Source organism: Leptonychotes weddellii, chromosome 1 (genome assembly GCF_054177405.1).
Source record: "Leptonychotes weddellii isolate Sample4059 chromosome 1, ASM5417740v2, whole genome shotgun sequence".
Lineage (NCBI taxonomy): Eukaryota > Metazoa > Chordata > Mammalia > Carnivora > Phocidae > Leptonychotes > Leptonychotes weddellii.
In genome coordinates this window covers 16108343-16126469 of record NC_138369.1, presented here as the reverse complement: position 1 = coordinate 16126469, position 18127 = coordinate 16108343, and the positions used below count along the sequence as shown (strand labels likewise).

Below are 18127 nucleotides of genomic sequence, written 5' to 3'. Positions count from 1 at the left end.
TAACCTGGAAGGCTATGTGCACATCGGCAGGTGTACTGAGATCGGTGGCTGAAAGGAAGGGATTCTGCGCTTTATAAATGTGCTTTGTCCTAGAATTATTCCAATTACATGCACATTTTTAAAACGTAACTCAATACACCAAAAAATCACTTTGCCCAGAACAAACTGCAGGAAGCTACCGCTGCAGTAAAGTGGGGGCCCAGGGACACCCTGGCCCACCTCTGTCTCTCCTCAGGGCCAGAGAGTCGGGGTGGGGAAGAGAGTCACTAAAAGCAGCCCAGCCTTGCCCCTTTGGGGGCAGGAGACCTGAGTTCGAGTCGCAGCTCCACCACATTTGTAACAAGGTTAGCCTGGGCAACACACTCACTGAGCACCCAGGATGGACTGGCATTTTACACCACAGTCCCCTTGAACCCTCACCGTAGTAGGTCCTGTCATCATCTCCGTTTTACGGTCCATGAAACTGAGGAACTTGGCCAGTGTCACAGAGCCGCCAAATGGCAGAGCAAGAATTCCAATCCGGGTCAGGTCCCAGACACCCATACAACCTGGGTCAGGCACACACCGGACTGCGGAAGTTTCGGGAGTTTCCGAACACTGGTACGCACGCCAAGACCACCTACATTCTTACCTACACACCTGTCCACAAGGACACACTCAGATGTACTCAGAAGCACATGCACGGAGTCACTGTTCCCAGGAAATTCAGCAAGGGTGTGTCTGCAGTCGTGCTGCCGTGCGGGTACCCGCAGCTTTCCCGAGGTTAGCGAAGCCAGTTCACTCTTATCCACCTCCTGACAACCAACGGAAACAGTCCGGCGAACTACCACTGCCCAGCACACCCTCCTCTTACCAACCGGAACGGCCGGGCGCACAGCTTCCTGGAACTTGTAGTTTTACGCAGAACCCTGATTTCCGCTCGTCCCCGTCTTCGGCCGAGGACTCCGTGTCCCAGCATGCTGCGGAGCCGGAAGGGCATCCCGCCGCTGCCCTGGCGCGCAGGCGCAGCACCGCTGTTTGTCGGCGCCTGGGAAGGGAGGAGGTACGGTCGCAGTCAAGACCGAGGCCGAGCCGGAGCTGACGAGGCTTGACTAGGGCCCAGAACAAGGCTCCGGTCCCGCGCAGACCGTAGGGCCCCGGAGTGGATGGAATAGGCCGAGCCCTGAGATCAACGCCAGCCCGGTCAGCTTGGCGCGGGGCCCACAGGGCAGGCAGGCCGGCAAGCAGACGTGCCGAAGCCTCCCAGGGCCTTCCCTCAGGTCCCCGGCGAGGGGCCTAGGCCCCGGGCCCGCTACCTGACCCAGCTCGGCCGTTTGGGACCGGAGCCGACGCGACAAGAAGTGGAGTCTTCACCGGGGCCATAGGCCAGTGACTAGGCCGGGCCCGGGCCTCCCGTCGGGGCCGGACTGGGACGAGGCCCCGGGGAGGCCCCCCTAACACACTAAATCCTTCTCTCAGGCCGACGCCCTTCGGGAAGATGCAGCGCGCCCTACCGGGCGCCCGCCAGCACTTGGGGGCCATCCTGGCCAGCGCCAGCGTGGTGGTGAAGACCCTGTGCGCGGCAGTACTCTTCCTCTACCTGCTGTCCTTCGCCGTGGACACGGGCTGCCTGGCGGTCACCCCAGGCTACCTCTTTCCGCCCAATTTCTGGATCTGGACCCTGGCCACCCATGGGCTGATGGAACAGCACGTGTGGGATGTGGCCATCAGCCTGGCCACAGTGGTGGTGGCTGGACGTTTGCTGGAGCCCCTCTGGGGAGCCTTGGAGCTGCTTATCTTCTTCTCAGTGGTGAACGTGTCTGTGGGGCTGCTGGGGGCCTTTGCCTACCTCCTCACCTACATGACTTCCTTCAACTTGGTCTACCTTTTCACTATCCGCATCCACGGAGCCCTGGGCTTCCTAGGTGGCGTCCTGGTGGCACTCAAGCAAACCATGGGGGACTGCGTGGTCCTGCGTGTGCCGCAGGTGCGCGTCAGCGTGGTGCCCATGCTGCTGCTGGGGCTGCTGCTGCTGTTGCGGCTGGCCACGCTGCTCCAGAGCCCAGCACTGGCCTCCTATGGCTTTGGGCTGCTCTCCAGTTGGGTGTATCTCCGCTTCTACCAGCGCCATAGCCGAGGCCGAGGGGACATGGCTGACCACTTTGCTTTTGCCACCTTCTTCCCTGAGATCCTGCAGCCTGTGGTGGGGCTGCTGGCGAACTTGGTGCACGGCCTCCTGGTGAAGGTAAAGATATGCCAGAAGACAGTGAAGCGCTATGATGTAGGTGCCCCATCTTCCATCACCATCAGCCTCCCAGGCACAGACCCTCAGGATGCGGAGCGGAGAAGGTACTGTGGAGTCTTCCAAAACCTTATTGAGCTAGGAGAGTTTTTATTGATCAAGTCCCGTTCCATCTGTTGTGCTTGCTGTGTTGGCTGGCAGCCAAGGGTCAGGTGTTGGGACAGACTGAGGAGATAAAATCCAGTTTGTGGCTTTGAGAACCTCAGCAACTAGGTGCTGGGCTCCAGTAGTGCTTTCCAACATGAAGGAGTGCAATTTGCCTTTCTCACCACCCAGGCCGCTTAACAAGTTCTAAGAAATGTCCGGTTTCCTTTGGTACTGTGTGAGGGGTTAATGGAGGGCCAGGTGCACATAATCCTGGCCTTGTCTCAGACTCTTGGAATCCTAGACACTGGTCCTGTGGGAGCCAGAAACAACCTGCTTGTCCTATTTCCCCAGTGAGGGAGGGACAGACAAGGAGAACTTCCTTACGAGGCGGTCTGGGCCACCCCAGTTTCAAAATGCTGAACCATATCCTCTTCCTGGGTCTTAATTCAGATGCTGTGCTTCTCTGCCACTTATTTATTGAGGGGGAACCTTGGGGTATTACTAGATTTACCATCCCGTCCTTCCTGCATGTATGTGTCACCACACCCAGGGGACGGGCCATGTGACCCACTACGGGAGCCTGCTGACCACACAGGGAGTGGAGGCAACCTTCTTCGTTATCTGTAAACCAAGCCATCTGCACCATCTGCAGTCCCAGCGGAATTATTCACTGAATGCATCTTGTCCAGGGCAGGGCAGATCTTTTTTAATCCACTTCTCTCTCTCCTAGGTCTATAGACTCACCAGAGTTGTCACAGCTCCATTTCCAACATTATTTTTGAAGTTTTGTTTTTTTTTTTTTTTTTGAGGTAGTTACTTTAATAGTGAAATCTACAGCAGGCTCTGTTCCTACTTTCTGTGTTTGTCAAAGGCTTCTACTTTTGCTCACCTGTGAAATGGATTCTTGGCAGGCAGCTTTATGAATTCACCTGAAAGGTTATCCCTGTGCTTACTCTCCACTGGGGCTGTGGCAATGAGCATGGGACACACCCCTTTCTTGAAGGAGTTTCCACCTGGGGAAGGGCCACAGATTACTATGGCCTAAGGTGGTGGGTGTTGAAAAGTACACAAAGCATGCTGCAGGGCATGACTGTGGGCCCTATGGTTTGTGTCTCTGTGGCTGATGAATTCTAAAGACTGAGGTCTGTCTTCACTTTATCCAGTGGCGGAGGTGGGACCAAGAGGGCTGGACCTAGTAGAAACTGAGCTGTCCCCAGAGCTCTGCAGGTGGGGCTAGGGCCCAGTGGTGACTCCTCCTTTAGTGAGAAGTCTTGGATTTGTTAGGGTTGGCTGGAGATTCAAAGCACCTCTGCTCAGGCCCAAGAAAATGGCAAGCTGGGGTAAGGAAGGCTGTCAGGAGCTAGGTTCTTGGCATAGTCTTGTGGTTGTTACTCCAACCAGTTGGGCATCTGGCAGCATGCCACTCCCAAACCCAAAGGGCTACTAGTACTGGGAGGCAGGGTTTCCTATCTTTGACCCTTGTGAGGAAGTGATTAGTATGCCACTACCTCTCTATTTTAGCAGGCTTTAGACAGAATTGACAAGGCTGTCTCCAGGATGGGAGCCTGGGAAGCACAGGGAACTGTCCTGTCTATGCCAATCTGCCATGTGTCAGGCTGGAGCACAGGGTGGAACTGGGCTAGGGTTTTCTGTGCCATATTCTTGTTGCCTTCCTGTCATGTTCCCTGGCATGTTGGAGGTTTAGCTTCTCTGTTGGAACTTGGAAGGCTATTACAGGCTGTCCCCCATACTTGGAGCACAGACAGGTTAAGGCATCAGGCTTCCACAGTGACCACTATTGGAAGTATTATTAGCTGGCAGCATGGGTGTTCAACCTCCTGGATAGACTAGGGTCCTAAGTGCACATGTACACCTTCCAGTCAACTTTCCCACCTACCCCCAAAGTGAGGTCCAAAAAGGTTTATCCAGTGGAACCAGTAGGCTCTGGCCTGTGTCCTACACACATAAGCTGTTCCTCCCTCTCTTCCTGCAGGAACTTGGTGTGTCCCTGCTCTAACACAGGTCCTGGTGGCTGTGGGGATTCTTCTGGGAAAGAGAACATTGAAGTCAGTTAGGAGGGATGGGCTGACCCAAGTTGGCCCTGCTTCCCAGGTTGAGATCCAAGATGGGTGCTTGAGTTCCAGCATTCCCCTCAGACCCTTGCCAGGAGACTCAAAACACACCTAACAAGGAGAGAAAAGTAATAACCCTCTCCTTGGATGTGATACCAGTGCCCACATCCAAGGGACTTACCCTTCTACCCATCTTCCTTGGGGTACCAGCTCTGCCCATGCTTAGGCCCCACCCTCAGAATCATTCCTGCGGCTGGCCTGGTGGGCAGTCTGGCAGACACCCTGCTGGCCTTCTTAGCCTGGAGGTGTCAGGACTATGAAGGGAAGGCTCTATATAGCCTTTGGGTCCTCATTCCGATGCCAGGGTGGGCCCTATCCAGTCCCTGGGGAGCCCTGGGCCCTTCATGGTGAAGGGAAATACATAGGATTCTGAGAGAAGTCTGGGTGGTAGCGAGAGTCAGCTTCATGGGGGAAGAATATAGGGCATGAGCCAAGTCCAAACCCAAAGTGACTTGTCATATCTCCTCTGGCTCCAGGCAACTGGCCCTAAAGGCCCTCAACGAGCGGCTGAAGAGAGTGGAGGACCAGTCCGTCTGGCCAAGCATGGACGACGATGAAGAGGAGGCAGGGGCCAAGGTGGATAGCCCGCTACCCTCAGACAAGGCCCCCACGCTCCCAGGAAAGGGGGTTGCCCCAGAATCCAGCCTGATCACCTTCGAGGCAGCTCCCCCGAAGCTGTAACTCCAGACCACCTTGAGTGTAGCACCTCCTCTCCCAAGCTCCCCCTGACACCTCTCGGCTACTCCAGGGCGCCTGACTGCTCTGAGGAGAGGGAAGAAGGCCTTGGGGGTTTCCACAGCCTTCTGCTATTTGTCGCCAACACTACCCGGGACTCTTGCTACCTGGTTCCAACTCCAGACAACCACTATGCCAGGCATGGGGCCTCTGAACCATCAGCCAGCCCAGGCCATCTGAGGTAAGACTGTACCTCAGCAGATAACCCCCAGCAAGTGGCTACAGGGACACTGGTGCCACAGCCCCTGGGCCAACCCCTATGCCTGATACTGGTTGCCAAGAGCCCTGAGCCGAGGCAAGGATTTGCCAAAAACGTTCTGGGGGTCCAGCCAGTGCAGGGCTGCAGTTCCCTGCGCACCCTCAGAAAGACTCTGTTCCTGTGAAGATTTCCGACCCCCTCTGCTGTGGCTATGGCTGCTTCTGGGCCAGAAGGGCCACAGCTCCCAAGTATTTTCTACAGGACCACTTGAGTGGGCAGCCAAGCCCAGCCTCGCAGTATCAATAAAGCAGTTCTTTGAGGTATGGCTCCTGGGCTCTGTCAGACCACCTTGTGCAGCCCCCTCATCATGTTCAGCTGCAAAGTTAGGGACTTTAGGTTCAAGGGCTTGGTCTCCATGGCAACTCCAGCTGAGTAAGAAGCCTGTTACTCCCACTTTGCCTTACTACCACATGCCCACTGTTAAAACAACCTCCTCAGAGCTATCACTTCAGATCCTTACTCATTTTCTCTCCCTCTGATTCCCAGTCAGGGAGGCCCTGCCCAGAGGATGTGATGGTTGAGGGCCCCTCTATCATAAAAAGCTGTTCTTATTGATGGCTCACCCCCAAAACAGAGTTCTCCGTGCTTGACACCTATGGAAACAGCCCATCCTGAGTTCCCACCCTGTCACTGTCCACATCTAACCACCACAATCTGGAGACGCCGGCACAGTGGGCAGCTTGGGGACTGAGAGGACACACAGCTGAACCATCCACAGCTACAGCTCTAGGGCCCTGGTGGCACAGGCTGCTCAGCAGCCAGGTCCTAGGAGCTCGTGTGCTGGGAGAGCTTCAGCCCCTCAGTGAGCTGCCAGGGACAGGCGTCCCCATCTTGCCCAGCTGCCTGTTTTTTCATGCTGACAGCATTAGCGAAAACTATTCCCCAACTCTAAGCTGTTCCTCCCATCCAGTCTTTTCAGTCATTCTTTTTTATTTTGCCTTTTTGTCTCCTGTAATTTCTGGACATACCAGTACAAGTATGAGTTGAGTTGCCGGGGAAGTAGTCTTGTAACCCCAGCTTCATCTGGACACATCATCCATAAGCTCCTCTGGGACAGTACAGAAGGAAAGGGGAAGCACTCCAGGATGAGGAGCAAGCAAAAATGTCACACACAAGACTCCTATTCTAGACTGCTCCAGTGCCTGAGGTGTCCCCATGACTTAGTCAGCTGAGAGAATCCAGGAGGTCCCAGCCCCAGCTACTACACTGAGGGGCATATCCAGGCTTCTAGGCTGAGAGGAGCTCATGGCTGGATCCTTTTGCGGTACAGGTAGGCGTTGCTCACCTGATTCATGATGACCAAGCTGGTAATGACAGGGCACAGCACAGCCAGATACCAGACCCCACCAGTGACTGTGGCGGTGAACCAGAGTGAACACATGCCCAACAAGAGGCTAGCACTACCCAGAAGGTAGCCCACTAGCCCAGAAGTGGCATGGTACAGCTTGAGCTTAGCCAGGGGCCATCGGGGCAGCAGTTTAGGGTAGAGCAGCCCCACCCCACCCGAGCATTGTAAGCCTGCCCACAGCACAGCTATCAGCCCTGCCCGCCCATGCCATGTGGCCAGGTGGGCTTTGCCAAGCTGTTCCTTGTGGAGGATGACAAGACCTAGGCCCAGCAGTGCACACAGCAGGGCCAGCAGCTGCAGCACCCAGTGGCAGCGTGCTCGGCCCTTCCGTGAGAGGGAGCGCAGCAGCGAACTCTCCGGAGAGAACACCAGCAGTGCCTCGGTCATCAGGAAGGAGAACTGGGGAGACAGGGATGGGAAACAAAGTCAGGGTGCTGCCCAGCAGAAGGAAAAAGATTTAGATAACTTTCTAAACTGCCAGTCACTCTGGGCTGAGTCCCCCTCTTCATTCTCTCCCCAGCGACAAGAGTATCCATTTGGGTGGGGCAAGAGTGAGGAACTCTCAGGGACAGAACATCTGCCCTGAGTAACGGGCGAGAAGTATGTACCTCTCCACACTCCTTCCTAGGTGATACTGTGAAACGTCATCTCTGCTATATTACCCAGCAAACACCAGGTTTGAGATGTGGCAGTCATAAATGATTCACAGGCTTTGTTTCCCTGACATGGGGCTGGATACAATTTCTTGGCAAGAGGTGGCCACATGGGTGCACTGTTTCAGGGAAAATTCGATGCATCACTATAAATTCAGGTAAAAGGGGACACGGGTACAGCCAAATGCATTTTCTAAGCTTCCTGCCTGGAGGTGGGTGAAGTCTCATTTTGTGCTTAGACCGATTTGCCCTGGGTTTTGAACACTGTGGTTCAAGTCTGGGATATATACCACGGGGCAGGAGTTGGAGCATGCAACACCTCCAATCCCACATTCCATCTCTCTAAAGAGACTAAGTGTTCATCAGGATTCAGAGGCTGTCAGGACTACCACCCATACCTATGCTCCCTCCCACCCCTAAGAGCTGCCAGGCGTGCTACTTACAGCCAGAGACATAAGCATGGGGTGCCAGGAGAACAGACCTGGAATGAAAAGGAGGTTCTGTGAGGCTGAGGCAAGAAGAACCCAGCCACACCAATCCCCACAGGGTGAGGAAAATGAGCTGCCCCTCACCCAAGGAAGCACTGCCAAAATGCTAGCCCCTCTTACTGCAACAAGCTCACCCCCTACCTATCCTTGCTTCCTGGTCCCTCCCCGGGGCAGAGGCCATGCTTTGCCACTCTGGCAGTCCTTCCTCCTTCTCCTAGCACCTCACCAAAGGCAGCCAAGTGGAGCACCAAGACAAGGAAAGAGAAGCCAGGTACTCTGGCCCAACTGGTAGGCCCCCACACTCACCTCCTCCCCACTTATCCCTCCAGCATAGGATGTCCCCCAAGCAGGCAAGCCTTTCCGGGGGTCAGGCCCAAAGCTTCCTATTGCTCCTGCTCCCCAGGAGAAGGGCCGCTTTCCTTCCCAGAAGTCAACTATGAATTCTACTTACTGGAGCCAGGCCTGGCAAGCACAGCCACAAAGATGGTAAAACCCAGGGCCACAAGGTGGGCAGCAGCCCCAGAGGCAGTGCGCAGAGCTCTGTAGATGTGCGACTCGGTCTCCACAGAAAGGGCCATGGTCAACCAGGCCAATGGCTGTAGCCTGAAAGCATAGTAGAATGAGCAAGGGTCTCAGGTGCCTGCTGTCCACTCCTCTCACTGGAGCAAAAGTTGCAGGGCAGGAATGCCACTCTCTTCCAAGACGTTAAGGTAAGAAGGGGCAGTACCAACACAGGCACCAGGAATAGTCGAGGACCGGCGGCCTCTCGGCCTGTACCCGCATCTGAACTGGCACTGATCACTGGCCCACCTTCCAGGTAGGATGCGCAAGGCCGTGTAATAGACTACAAATCCCAGCGTGCATCAGGCCGTCGCCGCGCGGGAGCGCCAGCTAGAAGGGCGTGAAGCACCACGGATATTGTAGTTCCCATCTGCGTATCAAATTACAGCCTGAATCCCTTCGCGCACAGTCTCCCCACGTGCCGCTGGCATGCTGCCCCTACACGCTAGGGACTCGCCTGCCTCAGCGCTGACCCGATGCGATGGTTTCTTCCCGAGAAAGCGGGATACTTGGGGCACTGCCGCGCGCCCTGCCGCTCCGTCGCGGAGCCGCTTCACTTCCGGGTGCGACGTCTTCCCAGCCGGGACTTCCCGAGACAAGCTACCCCACCCCCCAGCCACACCTCTCAGTCGCTCTGCGCAGGCGCTGTTAAGCAGGCAGCGTAACGGGTGTGTGAGTGCGCAGGCGTGCTTGATCTGGCGGTCCAGGCCTGAGGGCTGTCTCCGACGGTGTTTGCAGGGGTTCAGGAGCCAGAGTCTACAGACCTGGGCCCTGCTAGCGCCATGGGCAGCGGCTGCCGCATCGAATGCATATTCTTCAGCGAGTTCCACCCCACGCTGGGACCCAAGATCACCTATCAGGTGCCATCCGGGCTCGCGGGGCCGGGGGCTGGGGTGGTGAGGGTGGTGGGAGAGGGACGCTCCTGGGAGCTGAGCAAGCTGCCTGGAAGCGGTGGATTCCCCAGCCCCATGCTGCACGCAGGCATACCACTCCTTCATTCGCGGAGAATCGTGAACCGAGAGGATACTCAGACCCAGGTCCCAGGCTCCCGGTGTGTCGGGGCAAACATCCCATAGGCAGTGATTGTGGGAAATCGGGCTGTGGCGACCCAGGGGAGGTTCAAGGTCCCAAGAGAGGCGGGGGTGCGCGGTCCAATAGTATTCCTGGATGCTTAGGAATTTAGATGGAGGAGAAGAGAGTGTGCCAGGTAGGGGAAACAGCATATGCAAAAGCCAGGAGGCCGGTGAGAACATGGCATGTGTTTGGAAACACAAAGTAGTAGTAGGTCTGGGTGGATGGGAGAGAGGAGAAACGCTGGACAACAGGGCTTAGGCCTTGGGGGGTCACCCAGTATACTCTGCCTAGTCCCAAGGTCCACTAAGGGGCCTCTTGCCACTCCCCTCCCCAGGTCCCTGAAGATTTCATCTCCCGGGAGCTGTTTGACACAGTCCAGGTGTACATCATCACCAAGCCAGAGCTGCAGAACAAGCTCATCACTGTGTGAGGCCCTAGTGGGGAAGGGAGGGAACGTCCCCGGAGGAGTGGACAAGCTTGGGGGCAGAAGGAGCCTGACTTTGCTCCCACCTGTTCCCCCCACCCCATCCAGCACAGCCATGGAGAAGAAACTGATCGGCTGCCCTGTGTGCATTGAACACAAGAAGTACAGCCGCAATGCCCTGCTTTTCAACCTAGGCTTCGTGTGTGATGCCCAGGCCAAGACCTGTGCCCTTGAGCCCATCGTCAAAAAGCTGGCTGGCTACCTGACCACACTGGAGGTCTGCAACACGATGGGCTTGAGTGGAGGGGCAGGCAGACAAATGTTTCCAAAGCCCTCCAGACCTGGGTATCTGCCAGGGCAGGATGCCAGCCAGGGGTCCTGGGGTGTGCCCACCATGTTGTCCATGCTCCATCCAGCTAGAGAGCAGCTTCGTGTCGACGGAGGAGAGCAAGCAGAAGTTGGTGCCCATCATGACCATCTTGCTGGAGGAGCTAAATGCCTCAGGCCGGTGCACTCTGCCCATCGGTATGGCCCAGCCTTTGCAAGGACAGCAGAGGGGTAGAGGAGAGATAGGAACATGGCAAGGGAAAGGCAAGCCCAGCCATGGACAAGACTTATGAACAAATTGGTGGCCCAATGAGCTGGGTTAACGATGTCCAGGGTCCAGTGCATGTTGGGATTTGAGATGTGGAGGCCAAAAGAACTCTCCATGTTCCGTGGGTTTGTTCCCTTCCCTCTCCGGACCTGTCTCTTGCTCCATAAAAGGGGAAGATTGGGGGCCCCTGGCTGGCTCAGTCAGTAGAGCATGTGAGTCTTGATCTTGAGGTGAGTTCAAGCCCCACATTAGACAGAGAGCTTAAGAAAAGCGGGGGTTGGGGGAGACTGGCACTACCCAGGGCCACCCCCCTGCCTCAAGAGTTGCTGGGAGTACTGGAGGGTAATAGAGGGCCTCTTGAAAGAGATGACACTGAAGATATGGGTGGGGCCCCTGCAGATGAGTCCAACACCATCCACTTGAAGGTGATTGAGCAGCGGCCTGACCCTCCTGTGGCACAGGAGTATGATGTGCCTGTCTTTACCAAGGACAAGGAAGATTTCTTCAACTCACAGTGGGACCTCACCACACAACAGGTGTGCTCTCCCTCCCTGGGGATCATCACCTAGGGCTGGCCACAGCTCTGGCCTCATCCCACCCCTACTGATCCTGCCCTGCCCTGCCCAGATCCTGCCCTATATTGATGGCTTCCGCCATGTGCAGAAGATCTCAGCCGAGGCAGATGTGGAGCTAAACCTGGTGCGCATCGCCATCCAGAACTTGCTGTGAGTGGGGCAGCAGTCACACTTGGAACAGGGTTGCTAGCCAGGGAAGAGCCCCAAGACCCTGAGGGTGAAGGTGGGAAGGCATGGCCCTCAGAAGCTGAGCACAACTATCTCCCCCAGGTATTATGGCGTTGTGACACTGGTGTCCATCCTCCAGGTAGGTGAGTCTGGGGTCTGGTTAGGCAGAGAGTGACTTACGTGGCTTGGCCAGACTGGGGCGGTGTCAGACTTCCAAGCCCCTCACTCAGGCCCCTGTGCCTCCTGCTACCCTCCAGTATTCCAACGTGTACTGCCCGACACCCAAGGTCCAGGACCTGGTAGATGACAAGTCCCTGCAAGAGGCGTGTTTATCCTATGTGACCAAACAAGGTAGTGGTGGGCTCTGGGGGGGGCCATCTTGGGGAGGGCGGGGCCACCTGCAGAGCTGACGCCTGGTGCCCATAGGGCACAAGAGGGCCAGTCTCCGGGATGTGTTCCAGCTGTACTGCAGCCTGAGCCCCGGCACGACTGTGAGAGACCTCATTGGCCGCCACCCCCAGCAGCTGCAGCGTGTTGATGAACGGTCAGAAGGAGATTCCCAGGGGCATGGAGGGGTTTGCCTGAAAGCAGATACACTCTACATCTCTCTGGAGCCTTGGGTTAGAGAGGAAGCAGGAGATTCCCAGTGAGCAGAATCATGTGGCACTAGTAGTCTAGGCAGGCTTTCTGGAGGTGATGGGTTTGGAGGCCAGCCTGGTCACTGAGACAAAACCAGAAGGGAGACTGCAGGAAAGGGTTGGCCTGGCTGGAGGAAGGCCTGGCCAGGGCATCACCCCTCTCTCCCTCAACCCCACTCTAGGAAGCTGATCCAGTTTGGGCTTATGAAGAACCTCATCCGCCGACTACAGAAGTACCCTGTGCGGGTGTCTCGGGAAGAGCGGAGCCACCCTGCCCGGCTTTACACAGGCTGCCACAGCTATGATGAGATCTGTTGCAAGACAGGTGGAGACAGGCAGGGCAGCTGGGGTGGGGTCAGGGCAGGTGGCCAAGCCAAGACTGCTCACCTCACCTGCACTGTCCCAAACAGGCATGAGCTACCACGAGCTTGATGAACGGCTGGAAAATGACCCCAACATCATCATCTGCTGGAAGTGAGGCTGGTGGGGGCTCTCCTACTAAGCACCCCCTGGTGCATGAGGACTAGACTGGTAGACTAGTCCATATTGTCTCAAGGGTGACCCTCACTTCTGTAAATAAAATCATCCATTTCAACTTACGTTTATTGAGTACAGCCTCTGATCCAGCCACCAGAGAACTGGCCGTGAAATAGCCGTGGTCCTGGTGCCCTCGTGCGCCATCTGGTGGGCAGGACTGATTATGGACAAGTAAATGTGCCCGCCAATTATTAATTGAAATAGCCAGAAAAACAATCAGGAAGCTGATGATGACCTGGGGTGGGAGTTGGGGCTGTTCTGGATTAAATGGCCAAGGAAGGCCTCGCTGAGGTGACCGGAACTGAGGCTTGAAGGAAGAAGAGTATTCCAGGCAGAGGGAACAGGTGCAGAAGCCCTGAAACAAAAACAGCTTTAGGATGCATGAGGATCCCAAGAGAGGCCCACGGGGCTGGAACATAGGAGGCAATGGGGAGGGGGCAAGAAATGAAGTCCCAAGGTACTGAGGGGGCAAGAGCCTGATACTGCAGAGTTCCTGGTAAGCTGCTTTTGGACATACTATTTCGAGGGCTAGAAGCAGTCATAGAGTCACCCAGGAAAAGACTACAGCAGTTACCTCATGAGACGTGATGGCAGCCTGTTAGGCTAGAAAGGAGTCCTGCGCATTACTTGGGGCGGGGTGGGGGGGGCGTTGTTGAGCCAACAGGTGGAGCCGGGCGCGAGACACCAGGGCGAGGAAGCCACGGAGAGGAGCGTCCGTACGGCCGAGGTGAAGCCGCTGCTGGAAGAGCTGGTGGGGGCAGGGTGGCCCTGTCCCCGTGTGGGTCGACTTGACGTCCGACTGGCACTCAGGACAGATCCTTGAGCCGCAGTCGGAGGTGAGGGAGAAAGTTCTGGGAGTCCAAAGAGCGTTTGCTACCCGCCGCCGGGAAAGCAAGGCGGCGGGGGCGGGGCCGGAGCCTGTGCGGGCCGCAAGTGCGCAGGCGCCGAGCTAACCGTTTCCATGACGGCGAGGACGCACGCGCCCCAACTGCTCAGCAACGGCCGTGTCCAAGACCTGGACCCCCGCGGGAGACCTTCGTCCCCGAGAGTTTCAGCACCCCCACCTCAGCGCCGGCTGCTGTTCGGGATCAGCTGAGCCCCGCCTTCCCGCTCTGTCTGCGGCCACAACATGGGCGACCTGGAGCTGCTGCTGCCGGGGGAGGCTGACGAGCTGGTGCGGGGGCTGCGCAGCTTCCCGCTGCGCGAGATGGGCTCCGGAGGGTGAGGCAGCTGGGTCCAAGGGTCAGAGTCCTTGAATGGATGAGTACGGGCCTGACATGGGGGAGAGGGTGCCCAGTGTGGAGGAGCCCCCAGGTGAGGAGACAAAGCTCTCCGAGTTGGGGGGTATATGGCCCTGAGCCCCCTCTGGCCGCTCAGGATCAGGTTAGGCTTCAATAGGACCCAGCCCGCACCCCACTCTTGCTGCACACATGAGCACCCAAATGCACATACACCTCCACTCTCTGGGGCAGGTGGAACCAGCAGCATGAGAACCTGGAGAAGCTGAACATGCAGGCTATTCTTGATGCTACAGCCAGCCAGGGGGAGCCCATCCAGGAGCTGCTGGTCACCCATGGGAAGGTATGCTGGGGTCACAGGCAGAGTTCCTGCCTTACCACCACCTCCCACCCCACCACTCTCCCTCTCAGGAGCACCTTGGGTGCCTTCACTTCCCTCTGGGTGGTACACTTGTCTTCCCCAAGGGAAAAGAGAGGAGTGTGCTACACATTTGATTTTTCACCCCTTTTGGACAGGACCCTGGCACACCAGGCCAAGTGTGAAGCGTGGGTTGATTTGGGAGATAGTCATGGATCATACAACAGCCTAGGCTGTGGGGGGAGGGCCCACGTTCTAAAAACATCCTTGAATAGGGGCGCCTGGGTGGCTCAGTTGGGTAAGCGACTGCCTTCGGCTCAGGTCATGATCCTGGAGTCCCTGGATCGAGTCCCGCATCGGGCTCCCTGCTCGGCAGGGAGCCTGCTTCTGCCTCTGACCCTCCCCCCTCTCATGTGCTCTCTCTGTCTCAAATAAATAAAATCTTTAAAATAAATAAATAAATAAATAAATAAATAAAAAATAATAAAAACATCCTTGAATAGACTGTCAGGCCAGAGGGGGCCCTCACTGAAGTGGGGGTGGGACTTTGGCATGGAAGGAGGCAGCCTTCCTAACTTGAGAGAGGAGTAAGAAACCAGAGATCAGCCTGGCTGGAACATGAGCCAGGAGGTGGCTCAAATAAATGACCTGAGATACCACTTGACAAAAGGGTCCCTTTGCAAAGAAACGGCGGAGCCCCCTACTGGAGGGTGGGAGAGGACTAGGAAATTGTGCAGGGCCCTGAGGAGTAAAGATGAGGTCAAGGCATATGAGAACCTTGGAAGACCAGATGACAGGGACAAGAGGGAGGGCATGAGCACGAGAGCTAGCCTGAGAGGAACACCTGGATGAGGACAGTGGGGAGAAGGGCGTAGATGTAGGGGGGAGCAAGGCAGCCTAAGGACAAAGCAAGAGCCAGTTACAGGAAGCATGGGGAATGTCCCCACAGAGATAGTGAGGGCAACTAGAAATGAAGGTCTAAGGTGCAGGAGAGAGATTGGGAAGGTGCCTATGGAGAGAACCTAGGGGCCCAGGGGAGTTTGAGGAGAGTCAGACAGGGCTGAGCCAGGGATGGACAGGTTGCCAGGCCAATGTAGGCCTACTTCATCCCTGTCCTTTCCCCTCCCCCTCAAAGATCCCAACGCTGGTGGAGGAGCTGATCGCAGTGGAGATGTGGAAGCAGAAGGTGTTCCCTGTGCTGTGCAGGCTGGAGGACTTCAAGCCCCAGAACACTTTTCCCATATACATGGTGGTGAGCTGGGCCCCTGCTCACACCCGGCCCGTGCCTTTAGAGGGCTCTGGATTTGAGAAGAGAGCTGGTAATCCCATCCTTCCTTCAGCAGCTCTGGGCCCTGTTCTCTTTATCTGACAGGTACACCATGAGGCCTCCATCGTCAACCTTCTGGAAACAGTGTTCTTCCACAAGGTGAGGCATCAGCCCTGCCCACCAGCCGTTGCCCCAGGCTAGGGCCTGACAGGGAAGGGGGGTTGTGGCTGTGTGGGGAGAGCATCAGAGACAGAATGTTTCCCCTCTGCCTGCCTCTCAGGAGGTGTGTGAGTCAGCAGAGGACACTGTCTTGGACCTGGTAGACTACTGCCACCGAAAACTGACTCTATTGGTGGCCCGGAGTGGCTGTGGTGGCCCTCCTGAGGAGGAGGAGTCCCAGTACAGCACCCCCATACAGGTAGGCTGAGGCTCCCTGGGGGTGCCAATGGGTAGACCAGGCTCTCTTGAGGCCTAAGCAGGCAGGGGGTGGCCCAGCTTGAGCACCATGTGCCCCCCCCTCCCCAGGAGCTGCAGAAGCAGGCAGAGCTGATGGAGTTTGAGATCGCATTGAAGGCCCTCTCGGTGCTGCGCTACATCACAGACTGTGTGGACAGGTGGGCAGTCCTGCCAGGCCTGGGACCCACAGTGGAGGACTGGGATCCCGGGCCTGTAGCCTCTGCTCACTTCTCTCCTCCACCACCCCTAGCCTTTCCTTGAGCACCTTGAACCGCATGCTCAGTACCCACAACTTGCCCTGCCTCCTGGTGGAACTGCTGGAACACAGTCCCTGGAGCCGGCAGGAAGGAGGTAAGGTCTTCCCCCACCTGCCCAAGCCCCAGCTCACTGCTTCCCAGACATTCTCCCCCATTGATTGGGACAGGCAGCTTGCACGCTAGCGGACAAACTCTGCCTGCTAGCTCATAGAGGGTCCCAGGATGCCTCACGCGAGATGGGCTTGGACCTGGGCTCTGCATCAGGGAAGGCCTTTGTGTCCGCTACTAAGGACTCCCCCTGCTCTGGAGCAAGCAGCACCCCAGCCTGGGCAAGTCCTGTGCCCGGGCAGTACCCCAGCCCATGCAGCTGCAGTGGGCTGACTGCAAGAGTGCACACACCTGCCCCTAGTGTGCTGGCTCCTCTCTGCAGGCAAGGCGCAGCAATTTGAGGGTGGCCGTTGGCAGACAGTGGCCCCCTCAGAGCGGCAAAAGCTGAGCAAGCTGGATGGGCAGGTGTGGATCGCTCTGTACAACCTGCTACTAAGCCCCGAAGCCCGGGCCCGCTACTGCCTCACCAGCTTTGCCAAGGGACAGCTACTCAAGGTGGGGAACTCGTCCTGCACCAGCGCCACCCCCTCCCACCCCAGCCCAGCCCTGCTGTTTATCACTGCCCCCCTACTTCAGCCCCAGTCCTCTTTCTAGACTCCGAACCTCAGGTGTTGCAGCAGCTAGTGGGACGTGGTCCCCACAGGCACCTCAGCCCAGCCCAGCCCAGTGCAAGCCTCCTCTGGTCAGCACCACTTGACGCTGGCCTTCCCTGGACTCCCTTACAGCTTCGGGCCTTCCTCACAGACACACTGCTCGACCAGCTGCCCAGCCTGGCAGACCTGCAGGGTTTCCTGGCCCACCTGGCCCTGACCGAAACGCAGCCCCCTAAGAAAGACCTGGTGTTGGAGCAGGTAGGTACTAGGAAGTCAGTTGCTCAGGACCACTGCGCACTTTGCCAGCTCCTCTCTGGCGCTTTCCACTTTTCTCCCTCAGATCCCAGAAATCTGGGAGCGGCTAGAGAGAGACAACAGAGGCAAGTGGCAGGCGATTGCCAAGCACCAGCTGAGGCACATATTCAGTCCCTCAGAGCAGGACCTGCGGCTGCAGGCAAGAAGGTGAAGCCTGCTGAGTGGGCAGAAGGGGTGGGAGGGATGCAGAAGGCATGGACACAGGCAGGGGTGCTCTTGTGCCCCCACCGGCCAGGCCCAGCCAGGCTCTCCTGACCCCTTTCCTAGATGGGCTGAGACCTACAGGCTGGACGTCCTAGAGGCAGTAACTCCAGAGCGGCCCCGCTGTGCCTTCTGCAGGGCAGAGGCCTCCAAACGCTGCTCACGGTGCCGGAATGAATGGTATTGCTGCAGGTGAGGGTATCCTAGGACCCTCGACCCCTAAGCCCCACTTCCATACCCCCCCGCAAGCACTGCGTGCTCACCAGCCCGCCTGCCTGCAGGGAGTGCCAAGTCAAGCACTGGGAGAAGCATGGAAAGGCTTGTATCCTGGCAGCCCAAGGTGACAGAGCCAAGTGAAGGCTGCAGCTGTGAGGGCCAACCACCCATACTGTACAACCCACCCAGAGTGTGCCCTTGAACCTCAGGATCTCAGCCTGAGGTTCTGCCAGAGCCCCAGCCTCCCAGGTGGTGATCACAGCGAGCACAGCGAGCACAGTGAGCTGCTGACCCATCTTCCCCAGCAAAGCGCTCCCCGCTTCCTGCCCTACACAGCGGGTAGGCTGAGGGCGCTGCCTCAGCAAGCTGGAGCAGGAGGCCTGGGCGGGGGCAAAGACAAGGGCCGGATGTGGGGACCCTGTTCCTCTAGCACAGTAAAGCTGGTCTCTAGAAACAGCCTGTCTCCGAGTGGCCCTTCGCTGTGGTCGTCGTCGTCAGCAGGAGGGGTGCTCCCGGGATGCAGGAGAAAAGGAAAGGGAGGGCCGGGATTCTGCGAGAGCTCC

The 18127-nt window shown here is 57.2% G+C and overlaps 4 protein-coding genes across 7 annotated transcripts; 3 read left to right on the top strand and 1 right to left on the bottom strand.

Annotated features, from left to right (window-relative positions):
- The first annotated feature begins 1003 nt into the window (after positions 1-1003).
- On the top strand, positions 1004-5757 carry TMEM115 (transmembrane protein 115). Its single transcript, XM_006750764.3, has 2 exons — positions 1004-2328; positions 4977-5757. The coding sequence occupies exons 1-2, from the start codon at positions 1478-1480 to the stop codon at positions 5179-5181; spliced, it is 1056 nt and encodes a 351-aa protein (XP_006750827.1). The 5' UTR covers positions 1004-1477; the 3' UTR covers positions 5182-5757.
- A 642-nt stretch (positions 5758-6399) lies between these two features.
- On the bottom strand, positions 6400-9165 carry CYB561D2 (cytochrome b561 family member D2). 2 transcript variants are annotated; one of them, XM_006750766.3, is made up of 4 exons: positions 9002-9165; positions 8435-8586; positions 7939-7976; positions 6400-7241 (listed from the first exon to the last, which is right to left on the bottom strand). In XM_006750766.3, exons 2-4 carry the CDS (start codon positions 8559-8561, stop codon positions 6738-6740), a joined length of 669 nt encoding a protein of 222 aa, XP_006750829.1. In that variant the 5' UTR covers positions 8562-8586; positions 9002-9165; the 3' UTR covers positions 6400-6737. The 2 variants fall into 2 exon arrangements, with proteins under 2 accessions (XP_006750829.1, XP_030877917.1); XM_031022057.2 differs by having other exon boundaries at positions 9018-9165.
- Positions 9166-9186: 21 nt separating this feature from the next.
- Positions 9187-12617, top strand: NPRL2 (NPR2 like, GATOR1 complex subunit). Its single transcript, XM_006750765.3, has 11 exons — positions 9187-9404; positions 9953-10044; positions 10151-10319; positions 10459-10567; positions 11037-11173; positions 11265-11362; positions 11483-11519; positions 11638-11731; positions 11807-11924; positions 12201-12343; positions 12429-12617. Exons 1-11 carry the CDS (start codon positions 9327-9329, stop codon positions 12494-12496), a joined length of 1143 nt encoding a protein of 380 aa, XP_006750828.1. The 5' UTR covers positions 9187-9326; the 3' UTR covers positions 12497-12617.
- A 140-nt stretch (positions 12618-12757) lies between these two features.
- ZMYND10 (zinc finger MYND-type containing 10) lies at positions 12758-18020 on the top strand. Of its 3 annotated transcripts, none has more exons than XM_081818360.1 (12): positions 12758-13729; positions 14028-14136; positions 15287-15403; positions 15524-15577; positions 15699-15836; positions 15944-16032; positions 16125-16225; positions 16562-16734; positions 16965-17090; positions 17173-17294; positions 17415-17540; positions 17630-18020. In XM_081818360.1, the coding sequence occupies exons 2-12, from the start codon at positions 14065-14067 to the stop codon at positions 17703-17705; spliced, it is 1194 nt and encodes a 397-aa protein (XP_081674486.1). In that variant the 5' UTR covers positions 12758-13729; positions 14028-14064; the 3' UTR covers positions 17706-18020. The 3 variants fall into 3 exon arrangements, with proteins under 3 accessions (XP_081674486.1, XP_081674481.1, XP_081674491.1); XM_081818355.1 differs by having other exon boundaries at positions 12758-13776; XM_081818365.1 differs by lacking the exon at positions 14028-14136 and having other exon boundaries at positions 13689-13776.
- The last annotated feature ends 107 nt before the right edge of the window (positions 18021-18127 follow it).